Source organism: Salmo salar, chromosome ssa03 (assembly GCF_905237065.1).
Source record: "Salmo salar chromosome ssa03, Ssal_v3.1, whole genome shotgun sequence".
Lineage (NCBI taxonomy): Eukaryota > Metazoa > Chordata > Actinopteri > Salmoniformes > Salmonidae > Salmo > Salmo salar.
This window is the reverse complement of record NC_059444.1, coordinates 60,293,402-60,305,529: the sequence shown is the minus strand read 5'-3', so window position 1 is coordinate 60,305,529 and position 12,128 is coordinate 60,293,402. Positions and strand designations below refer to the sequence as shown.

General features: G+C 42.7%; 1 protein-coding gene across 2 annotated transcripts; it reads left to right on the top strand.

The window, feature by feature from the left end:
• Positions 1-4,007: 4,007 nt before the first annotated feature.
• On the top strand, positions 4,008-8,325 carry LOC106601008 (P43 5S RNA-binding protein). 2 transcript variants are annotated; one of them, XM_014192848.2, is made up of 9 exons: positions 4,008-4,395; positions 4,653-4,753; positions 4,852-4,948; positions 5,166-5,254; positions 5,421-5,494; positions 5,645-5,725; positions 6,135-6,364; positions 7,325-7,378; positions 7,790-8,325. In XM_014192848.2, the coding sequence occupies exons 1-9, from the start codon at positions 4,264-4,266 to the stop codon at positions 8,078-8,080; spliced, it is 1,149 nt and encodes a 382-aa protein (XP_014048323.1). In that variant the 5' UTR covers positions 4,008-4,263; the 3' UTR covers positions 8,081-8,325. The 2 variants fall into 2 exon arrangements, with proteins under 2 accessions (XP_014048323.1, XP_014048322.1); XM_014192847.2 differs by having other exon boundaries at positions 4,013-4,395; positions 7,787-8,325.
• The last annotated feature ends 3,803 nt before the right edge of the window (positions 8,326-12,128 follow it).

Here is a 12,128-nt window from a genome sequence, read left to right as displayed (position 1 = left end):
ACCAAATCAACATTTTTTTTTATGTAAATGCCATGTTATAGAAGGGTCCAGACTAAAGGTCTTCACGTGTCCGACTGAACCCGAATACCCGAGACCCGACCCGGGAACCGAGTAGGTCTGGGTCAAAAATTCTAACTTTTCCCTTGGGTCTGGGTCGGGGCCTGTTTGATAGTCATTGGGTCTGATAGACCCGAGTGGACCTGAATGGACCCGACCACGGCTCTGTATAGCCTATAGCATATTTATTTTACGCTAATATGGTGAATTTATTGACTTATAGAACGCCTAGCCAACATATAAATACATATTTATTAACCAGAAGAGCAACTTGGCTGATAAACATAATTTTTGGGTCACTCGGCTTCAATCGGGTCTGGTCTAGACCCGGAACCGTTAGGGTACGGGTCGAGTCTAGGTGTGGTTGTCGTCGGGTCTATTCGGGTTCAGGCCTGATTTTCTCCGGTCCATGTCCCCCTTTTTTTGTTAATGATCGGGTCTGTTTGGGTTCAGGTCCAACTTTTTGGACCTGAGAAGATCACTTTTTTTTTGCCAATTTCACTTGTTTTTGAGACACTTACCCCAACCGGCAATTCACTTCTTCATCTTCATTGTGCAGTACGGGGGCTCTGAAAAAACATTAACAAATTCTCCAAAAACACCCGGATATGTCATTTTAGAAATAGAATCACTCTCAGTATACTGATGTTGGTACCTCAGGTTTGTGGGCTAAAAATGAGAACTCTATTGTGATTATCATGTCTTTGATCGTGAATATCTTCTCCTCAGCCACCCAGGCCATGTGCCACCCAGATCATCCTTCTACTTCAGAGGTGCCAATATACCTGGAGTGCACTAAGGCCATGACAGAGATGCACTTGCCAATTTTGCATCCTGCCTAATGCTGCATTCATATTCTTAACCAAGTAGGAAGTTGGTCATTTCCAGTTGTGAAGTAGTAAATACGAGTTGGATGCATTCATGTGTTTTGAACTTGTTGAGAAATGTTGATTAGCTAATGGAAAATAAGCTGCGTCAACCATAAACTAAAATTACAGCTATCATGCTCACAAATTACAGTGTTCAAAAACCATAATTAATAGATTGCTTTTTATGAATCATGTTTTGTTGCATTTAATTCATAGGGTAATTTTTTCCCCTTAATAAGCTTGTACCATTTGAATGTATATATACATATAAGACTATTTTCTTTTACACATTTAAGTAAACGCTTTATTAAAATATGCAAATGAGGTGAAATCTCATTAAATATATGCATATTTTCATATTGTGCAAATCCATTTTTCTGGACACTGGGTGAAGTCAGGCTAAATATTTGGGATTTAATTTTGTTGAGACACTTCAGGACCGGACTTGTCCAGAGCAGATTGTGGATAAATATTTTTTTCAACTTTCTATCTGTAAAATACTAAAGACATGTACGTAAAATGCATTTTTGGCGTATTTTTCAGAAGAAAATGTTATTTACAATAAACAATTTACAACATATCAACAATTCCCTCTGGTCAAGTCTGAAGAATATACCTAAGTATAGCCAGAAAAAATTGTATGAATGCAGATGCTTCTGAAGCTGAGAAAAATGAGTTGGCGCGTGAGAAGAGTCTGCCTTTCGGAAACGGCAGTTTAAGATCAGTACACTGAATTTAGACTAGCAAACGCCAAACACCTATTTAGACCTAATCACCATCTCTTCAAAGTTACTAAATATAGTCCAGTTTGTAACATTCTCTATGAAATTGGATGTTAAATTATGTGTAATTGAATTTAGTGAGATTTGAAATTATTTAGGTATATACATTTTAAAGTGGTTAAAATTCATTAAAATGTTGAGGGACCAAAATAATATTACTGGATCAAAATACCAACAACTCTCAAAATGGATAAGTAGATGCAAAAATGTGGGTTACGTCAGCATGTGGGAGAAGTCGGAGCTCAGGGATGATAGACACGTTTCCCACTAGTAATTACCAGTAGAAGAGGCGTTCAAGATGATTTTTCCCTGTCGTATGTGGTAAATACCATCTATGATTGAAGGTTATGAACGCAGCATAAGAACAGCCCCTAGCTGTGGTATAGTTAAGCAAAAACGCCAGAGGAGGTGTGATATATGGCCAATATACCATGGCTAAGGGATGTTCTTATGCACGATGCAACGCGGAGTGCCTGGATACAGCCCTTAGCCGTCGTACATTGGCCATATACCACAAACCTTGAGGTGTCTTATTTTTTTTTTTACCCCCTTTTTTAACAGCTGCTCATTTAACCCGGAAGCCAGTCGCACCAGAAACACCGTTCAACTGACGACCAAAGTCAGCCTGCAGGCGCCCGGCCTGCCACAAGGAGTCGCTAGAGCGAGATGAGCCAAGTAAAAATGTGTAACCTTTATTTAACTACAGTAGGCAAGCCAGTTAAGAACAAATTCTTATTTACAATGACGGCCTACACCGGCCAAACCCGCACGACACTGAGCCAATTGTGCGCCTCCCTATGGGACTCCCAATCACGGCCGGTTGTGATACAGCCTGGATTCGAAACAGGGTGTCTGTAGTGACACCTATAGCACTGTGCCTTGTGATGGTTCTAGCTTGTATGGCTCCCTGGGCGAACCCCCCCCTTCAGCCCCCCCCCCACCAAAACCCATTCTGCACTAACTGTAATTTGTATTCACCCCAAAAGACTCAATATATAACAAAAGATACAAAATATCAGCATAATATCGATGTATCTTAAGTTAGACTACAGCATTGGAAATTCCCCTTACTGAGCTCAGGACCTAGTCAATACAATCACAGAAAACCTTTCATGATTCACCGTGGTGGTGTGCAGACTGGTTTTATATTATTCTTAACGATTTCGCACAAACCAGAAAAAAATGCAACAATATGTCTGTGAAACTATATATTGACAGTATTATGAATGAATTGTGGTTTATTTGGTAGCATTTCGTAGTGTGACTGATTTTACTAATTGCATTAGTACTATACAAAGTTAGAGGTGCGCTATTTGATAGATTCCCCCGCTCCCATACCTCCGGCTTCCAGTGGGGAGACCTGAGGTCAACCTACCCCCGCCCCCCTCCCCATCTCGTACTTCTGTGTGGGAGACCTTCCCTGGCAGTAGCCTGCCCATGTCGCCTATACCTAAATCCGCCACTGGCTGCGCCACTCCGGAGCCTCCCCGGCCAAACCCTCCCTTAACACGGACGACGCTAGGACAATTGTGCGCCACCCTATGGGACTCCCGGTCACGGCCGGGATGCCTTATTTCTATTATAAACTGGTTACCAACATAATAACTTTAAACAAGTAATTTTGCGTCCAGAACTACTCCAGAGCTGACTGTAGTAGGCTTTATTAAAATATGCAAATGAGGTGAAATCTCATTAAATATATGCATATTTTCATATTGTGCAAATCCATTTTTCTGGACACTGGGTGAAGTCAGGCTAAATATTTTGGATTTAATTTTGTTGAGACACTTCAGAACCGGATTTGTCCAGAGCAGATTGTGATGTGTTCTGTCTGGGAATCCTTGGGATTGGGAATAATAGTTTCGTATGATCAAGGAATTAATACTCTTGCAACAAATGCTACATCCCTACCTTTCTCTCAAATCTGATTGTAGTAAGATATGCAACCCTCTGCTGTAAGAATACAGTTGTTGCATCGCAGTGTATTGAAAACATGATGAACAGTGGGGATCTGTTGATTGCTAAAAATATATATATAATACATGTTTGACCTAACCTAGGCTGCGTTCTGTATGTGTTTACGTTCTGGAATGTTCAATTGAACGGAAACGGTGCTGTACTGAACGACCGGTTGAAAAACGGGTAGGGGTTGGTTTATGGGTTGGGAACGCTGTCAGCATGGCCACTGGCCTTTAAAGGCGTCACTCGTTACTTCAAGCCACACCCACCAAAAACGTACCTCAAAGTCTGTTCAAGAACATTTTGGGGAATCGTGTCGTTCAGTACAAACCGTTCCGCAACGTATCAAACGTTCATGCGAACTGAATGCACCTCAGGCATTGTGAGATCTGACATGTCTGCAACCAGTCAGCCTGGAACACGGCCATTCACTGCAAACACTGACACCTGAATTAAGCAATTAATTCGGCACAGGTGCAACCTGGGTCAATTAACCTCAGTGCACTCTCAGAGGCTACAAGAGTAGTTGGCGCGGGGGGACAATTTCCTCTTGATTGACAGTGTGCAACCGAATAGACGACTGTTTTCAGGAGACAATGAACGGGGTAGCCCACAAACAGGACTCGGGTCCTCGACAACAGATTTTCAACTGCAACCATGCTGATTGTGGGGCGACGTTCAAACGGGAGTGGCGTTTGAAAGAGCACGAGACCGTGCACAAGGAAGCGGTAAATATGATATGGGGACATGGCTGATATTTGAGTGATATTTGAATTCAACTATGGTTCATGTGGCTGTAACCTTATCCCCGGGTTAATAGATTTCGTGTGATAAAAAATGTGCAGAAGTGTTTAGGCTTCTGCCATAAATGTGGCGAAATAGTTCGAATGGCAGTTTACTTTTGAAGTTTGAGCCTTTTATGATTAGTCAAAGATTACGATTGCGTAAACTATAATTTATAACCCTACTGGTTCTTGTTTTTTAGCAACCTTTTCAATGCAACGGGGCTGATTGTGGCCGTCGTTTCTCACGGAAATCTCACCTGAGCCGCCACGCACTTGGCCACACCGGGGTGAAACAATTCAGGTAGGTTAATAATTTCAGTTTACATTTAATTTCATACCCATGGGTTAGGCTGTAGTTTGAAAAACTAAACTCACACTAGTATATTTTTCACCCAACAGATGTACCTTTGTGAGTTGCACAAATGCTTTCTTCAACGCGGCCAAGTTGAAGAGACACGTCTATTATGCCCACGGAGAAAAGGACAAGTACTTTAAGGTTATAGTCCACTAGATGTCGCCGAATAACCACGTTACTATTTGGAGATTGTCCATTTTCAGCATCTCTGGTCCTTTTTAAACGGACCCCCTTGGCCCTGGCATGTGTACTTTATGAAATGGATTCTTGCAATTAATTTGTAGGAAACCATTTCCATTTATTTACCGTGTAAATGTGTTGAATGTTTTTTTACTTGCTTAATTGTCCCCATGTGCAGTGCAATTTTCCAAATTGCTTATTGACATTCAAGAAACGGAGGGTGTATAAATTCCATTTGAAGGAGCATGGAATATCTTCTAATTTCAAGTAAGTCACAATCTTTTAATGGTTCTGTAGGCCTTGCATCCTTTGAATACTGCAAAAGGCCCAAGCTGATGTACAAGCTGATGCATACTCCCTAATTTAAAATGCAAGTGAATGCATGTCTCAGTAGATTAGTGGTTAAATTATTCTGTCCTGGTTTTCTCCTCAGATGTTCAAAGAGAGGCTGTGGAGTCAAGTTTGACTCCCATGTCGCTCGCAAAGCCCATGAGAAGAAACATGCAGGTTTGTCCCTTTGCAAGTTTGTCAGTCTTCTATTGCTGTACGGTCTTGAATAAATCAAAGAAATCGAGTAGTCATTTTGTATCACTAGGGATAGTCGCAGTTGTCATGTCACTTAACTTAACACTGCCCATAATCTCTCCCACTCTGCAGGGTACCGCTGCCCACAGCCTGAATGCAATCATTTTGAGCAAACCTGGGGGAAAATGCACAAGCACATGGCTAAACACCCAGGTAAGCACCCAACCCCCTTAATTGGAGCTGTTACTGAAGGACTATGAAAATAATGAATTACTGTACCAGTCAGGCCAACCTGCCTTTCCTCTCACTGAAAACTATTTTTGGATGTAATTGTTTTCACATTTATATTTCTATTTTTTCCTCTGTCTTCTACCACTTCGGTAAATGTCCTGCCTTGTACCCTGCTAGTTGTAGTGACAGTGTTTGAGAAATGGCTTATGATGCGATGCGTTAGCTGATTAGTAATTAAGGGGAAGCTTATTTTATTGGTAACCTTTAGTGTCAAAGATTCATACCGTTTACTCTGCCACCAGCTGCCTGCTCATGCCATCTGTTTTGGCTAATGGACAACTTGTTGGGCAGAAATCCAGTAGTGACATTTGCTTCTCTCCTGTCCCTGCAGCCACATTCACCTGTAAGCTGTGCCAGAAGGTGTTTAAGCATGTGGACTCTCTGCGTAGACACAAGCGAACCCACGCCCTGCAGAAGCCTGTCCTGCTGTGCCCCAGCAGTGGCTGCAAGGCCTACTTCTCCACTACCTTCAACCTGCAGCACCACATCCGCAAGGCCCACCTGCAGCTCCTCAAGTACCATTGCTGCTTCCCCGACTGCCCCAGAACCTTTGCCATGCGGGTATGTACTGTAGCCCTTGTGGGCATGTGTTCAGTCGACGTGAGACGGGTGATCTAGGATCTAAAAGGTGAAACTGATCCTCTATCCACACTCCTGAGACTTTTACTCTTTTGGAGTAAAAGCCCAAGGATTACAATTCCTGTGCTCCCCTGGTTAAGGGTCCTGTCTTTCTTCCCAGGTAAGTGTTTATTTGTTAAATGATACAAAGGGCAACTTTCCAGAGGGTGTTTGAGTCATTCAAGGCCCTAGGTATAGTGAAACTGTTTGCCGTTTCTGTTGTCCTAGGCATATTACAGGTGTAGCCTACAGTGCTTTCAATTTCCTTCTGTGTTTGTTTAGACAAGGGATGGGCAACTCAGGTCTTGGGGGGGGGGGGGTGCACTGATTGTGGTCCCACTTTTGCCTGAGCTAACACCCCAGACACAATCAACTAATCACGAGCTTCAGTTTAGAATGCAATTAGTTAATCAGCTGTTTGCTAGGATGGGGAGGAAGTGACACATCGCTGGTCCCCGACGACTGGAGTTGCCCATCCCTGATTTTAGGCAGTCTAGTTTGCCGTTATCTATTGAACACACTTGTAGCATACTGCTCTAAGCTGCCTTTTCAGCCTGCTCTTTCTGACGTCCATTTGTCAGCCGTCTTTTAACTAAGAACACACATCCATAACTGTCTAGTCTTCTACACAGTGGTGGTGATGTGCAGTTGGGTTTCAATCACTGCATGCAAAGCAGCCTCATGAATTTCTTAAGTCACTGAATGTCTGGTAAAGTAACTAGTGGCTTCCTTCCCATGGACAGAATTGAATTTGAATCCCAAGGTAAGACTTTTTCCATGTAGTGGATGGAGATGTTTGCCATTGTGGCTCTGGAACAGTATAAATGTTTAGAATAGGTTGATGCTCATACTTTGCTGCTGTCATAATGTTTGTTGTCGTGACACATCTGTTCAATCTCACAGGAGAGCCTAAGCAGACACCTGGCTCACCATGACCCAGATGCCAACCCTGCAACGGTAAGCATGGTTTTAGTCCATCTATCCCCTGTGGGTAAGATGTGGGCTTGAGCCAACAGTGGGTCTACTGTGTGGTGTGGCTCTGGCCAGGTGACCATTGATCTGTATGTGGCCCTGAACTGTCTTTGAACCATTTGAAAGCAGCATCCCTTAGATGTCTGGAAGAATCTACAGAGCTTTGGGCATAGTGGGGCTCTAGGGAGGGGTGTTTACTCACACAATGTCGCTCTTGTCTCAATTTGTCCAGCTCTGAAGTCCCTAGAGGAACTGAAGTGGTAATACAGGCTTCCTGTCTACTGGGCAGTAAAAGTTAATGACCTTTCTGAACAGTTGTAGTGGTGAATTGTTCCACTAGACATTTTATACCTCCAAAATCAATTTCTCTGTCCCATGTTTTTCTCTCTGTAGCAGAAGCGCAAGCGGTCCAAGAAGGCCTGGCAGAAGCGTCTGGAAGGCCACCAGCTGCCCCTGGTGGAGGACGACCTGCGGCGCCTCTTCGCCTTGCGCATGAGGGTGTCACGACGGGCCAAGGTGGAGGTTAACCTCTCAGGCCTCTTCAACGAGCGCAAGATCCCCCACTTTGTCGACTCGGAGGTCAACCTGCGTGACCTCTTCAGCATCAAGCCCCCTCACTCCTCCTGCCCTGCAGAGCAAGTCCCTGTGGAGGTCACCCACCCAGAGGTCACTGTGATCAAGGGTTAAAGGTCAAATCAAAGGTTGAACTTGTAGCCTGAAAGTGTTATAGTACCATGTTGAAGTAAATGCTTGTAAAGTACCATTGCTCTTTTAGTTGATCCAAACTGAGGTTTTGAATGATGTAAAATATTTTATTTTATAGTACATATAAAGCGATTGGTCTTATTGTTTTCCTGTATAAAAGCGCTTGAGTTTTGTTTGTCCTTTGCATGATCAAAGTTGACCCAATAAAAAAAAAATGTTGCAGCCAAGTCATTGTCTAAATGTTTAGGTCTGGAGAAGATGGGACTGTGCCACCTCGTTTCTCTCCAACTAAATCAGTAATGACATCTCGGGGTGGTCAATTACCCTGCATCAGTCCTACGGTAAACCACGAGTTGGGTCGTGTGTCAGGGATGTCATGACTGGTTTAATGATGCCAAAGACTGCAACCTGAACCAGTCAAGAAAAGTTTTGGAACAGAAAGTGTTTTGTGATGTCAGTTTACTAGTGCCATAACACGTGTGCAGGTTGACTTGCATTGAAGTTCACTTTTCCTTCCAACACCCATTAAATATGAACCATAAAATCTGACCTATGAGTAACGAGTCCCCCACCATTGAATCTTCAAAGCACAGGGCTCTGCTCGGGCACCAGGTCCAATTCACTAGGTAACTCTTGAATCCAAACCCTGGGTAGAGGGGGAGAGCTGAACTACGGCAGTATAAAATCGTCAGCTTTACAATTGTGCCTATTGAAAGACTGCAGAATAATTGAACTGCTAAGTCTGACCAGTGACAGATTGTATCAGACATTTCTTCCGTCAATCTCTTCCTGTCTGCCACTTAAACTGAATTGCTGTGTAAAATGGCTAGCTTTCTGGTGTTCGTTCCATCAGAACCCCATATCACTTCAGCTGACTGGTAATGGCTTGTCTCTGCTCAATTGCTTCCTACAGAGCGCTCTCCCTGTCATGATTAAAGCACAGTACGTTTCCACCTGAACTTGTCCAATAAAGCTACACTGAACAAAAATATATATACGCAAATGTTTTACTGGGTTAGTTCATATGGAAATCAGTCAATTTAATTAACTTCATTGGGCCATTGTCTATGCATTTCCCAGAACCCCACCGCCACAACCTGAACTTTACCTTATTTCTATCGTGGAATCTAACTTCAGCTTCACCTCAACAGTTTGAATCACTTTTTACCCTGTCAACTCAGCAGTTGTAGAAAATGGAGTGTAGAAGACTAACTTGTAATCGTACACAGGTAATGTGTACATTTACATTTTACAGACTCTTATCCAGAGCAACGTACAGTCGTGAATACATACATTTCATTTTATCTCAGTACTGGTCCCCTGTGGGAATCGAACCCACAACCCTGGCGTTGTAAACACTATGCTCTACCAACAGAGCCACATGGGACCTATACAAAATTAATGGGTTGTACGCAGATCCTCTTTTACACACTGGCGTACCATCATTCCAAGTTGTCCAAGTCCTGTGTTGTGGCTGTAATATGGCTGGGTCCAGTTGGACATTTCAAAGCCTTTGCTAAGCCCCCATCCAGCCTGCCGTTGGAGCTCTATCATAGTCATTACTTTTGTGTTTTTCTGCTGCTGTTGTGGTGCTCATTCTCCAGGACTCCTCCTGCCGCCTCAGGCCATGTCAGCTCGTAATCCTTCACATAAACCTGGCCTATATGTCTGCTCCTCTGCTGGCTAACGACCCACACCATGGAGAGGGAACACATATGCGCTCTCTCTCCACTGTGTTTATGTGGTGGTAATGTACAAGCGTTTCTAATTACTTTGCTTTTGGTGCTTTGTGTGAAATGTGTTTTTACAACAGATTAGTCCATTAGAGAAAGTCTGTTGCCCTGGTGTCCAAAGCGTAATTGAAATAGAAATGATTCACCAGTGTTCAGGGTGATACAGGGTTAATTATAAATTGTCTGAGTCTGTGTTTGAGGGCTTTCGAAACAATGTGTTGCTTTGATGATTTGTGATTTATTTTAATGGAACATCAGGGGGTCTCTAAGAATTTACAGTTGAAATTCAGCAGACTAGCTGTTCGGAAGATGGGCCCTGGCTGACTCCATGGTAATAAAACGTTTCAAATTCAGCACATTTGCACAGACCACTTTTCTATGCTCTTCATTTCTCGAGATTCATAAACATTTAATTTCCCAGAACAGTTATTCCAATGAAAATCTTTTTACATAGAATGCTGAATATATTTAAGCAATAAGGCCCGGGGGGTGTGGTATGATATATGGCCAAAATACCACGTCTAAGGGCTGTTCATAGGCACGACGCAACGCAGAGCCATGGTATATTGGCCATACAGTGAGGGTAAAAAAGTATTTGATCCCCTGCTGATTTTGTACATTTGCCCACTGACAAAGAAATGATCAGTCTATCATTTTAATGGTAGGTTTATTTGAACAGTGAGAGACAGAATAACAACAAAAAAATCCAGAAAAACGCATGTCAAAAATGTTAGAAATTGATTTGCATGGATTTCTCACATGGAATAGCCCTCATTTCTCAGAACAAGAATAGACTGACAAGTTTCAGAAGGAAGTTCTTTGTTTCTGGCCATTTTGAGCATGTAATAGAACCCACAAATGCTGTGCATTTAGTCTAAAGGCCAGTTTTATTGCTTCTTTAATCAGTACAACAGTTTTCAGCTGTGCTAACATAATTGCAAAAGGGTTTTCTAATGATCAATTAGCCTTTTAAAATTATAAACTTGGATTAGCTAACACAACGTGCCATTGGAACACAGGAGTGATGGTTGCTGATAATGGGCCTCTATACGCCTACGTAGATATTCTATAAAAAAAAATCAGCCGTTTCCAGCTACAATAGTCATTTACAACATTAACAATGTCTACACTGTATTTCTGATAAATTTGATGTTATTTTAATGGACATTTCTAAGTGACCACAAACTTTTGAATGGTAGTGTCAGTATATATACTGAACAAGAATATAAACTCATGTAAAGTGTTGGTCCCATGTTTCATGAGCTGAAATATATTTTCCATATGCACCAAAATATTATTTCTCTAAATGTTTTTACACAAAAAATTTTACGTCCCTGTTAGTGAGCATTTCTCCTTTGCAAAGATAATCTATCCACTTGACAGGTGTGGCATATCAAGAAGCTGATTAAACAGCATGATCATTACACAGGTGCACCTTGCGCTGGGGACAGTAAAAGCCCACTCTAAAATGTTCAGTTTTGACACACAACACAATGCCACAGATGTCTCAAGTTTTGAGGGAGCATTCAATTGGCATGCTGACTACAGGTATGTCCATTTGAGCTGTTGCCAGAGAATTGAATGTTCATTTCTCTACCATAAACCTCCTCCAATGTCATTTTGGAGAATTTGCGTACTCATCGTCCTCACCAGGGTCTTGACCTGACTACAGATCAGCGTCGTAACCAACTTCAGTGGGAAAATGTTCACCTTTAATGGCCTCTGGCACAAAGGAATGAATCACCGTTTAAACCGTACCAGGCAGATGGCAGACGGCGTGTATGGCATTGTGTGGGCGAGCGGTTTGCTGATGTCAACGTTGTGAACAGAGTGCCCCATGGTGGTGGTGAGGTTATGGTATGGGCAGGCATAAGCTACGGACCATGAACATAATTGTATTTTATCAATGGCAATTAGAATGCACAGAGCTATCGTGACAAGTTCCTGAGGCCCATTGTCATGTCATTCATCCGCCACCATCACCTCTTGTTTCAGCATGATATTATATGGCCCCATGTCGCAAGGATCTGTACACAATTCCTGGAAGCTGACATTTTCCCAGTTCTTCCAGGGCCTGCATACTCACCATACATGTCACCCATTGAGCATGTTTGGGATGCTCTGGATTGACATGTACGACAGCGTGTTCCATTTCCCGCCAATATCCAGAAACTTTGCACAGCCATTGAAGAGGAGTGGGACAACATTCCACAGGCCACAATCAACAGCTGCATGAGGCAAATGGTCACACCAGATACTGACTGATTTTCTGATCAACGCCCCTACCTTTTTTTAAA

What these genes read in the sequence shown, in the direction of transcription:
- LOC106601008 (XM_014192847.2), top strand. Translation starts at nt 4,264, where the DNA reads ATGAACGGGGTAGCCCACAAACAGGACTCGGGTCCTCGACAACAGATT. An exon ending in ACCGGGGTGAAACAATTCAG is followed by an intron (nt 4,754 to 4,851) that starts GTAGGTTAATAA and finishes TTCACCCAACAG; the next exon opens with ATGTACCTTTGTGAGTTGCA. An exon ending in GCACATGGCTAAACACCCAG is followed by an intron (nt 5,726 to 6,134) that starts GTAAGCACCCAA and finishes CTGTCCCTGCAG; the next exon opens with CCACATTCACCTGTAAGCTG.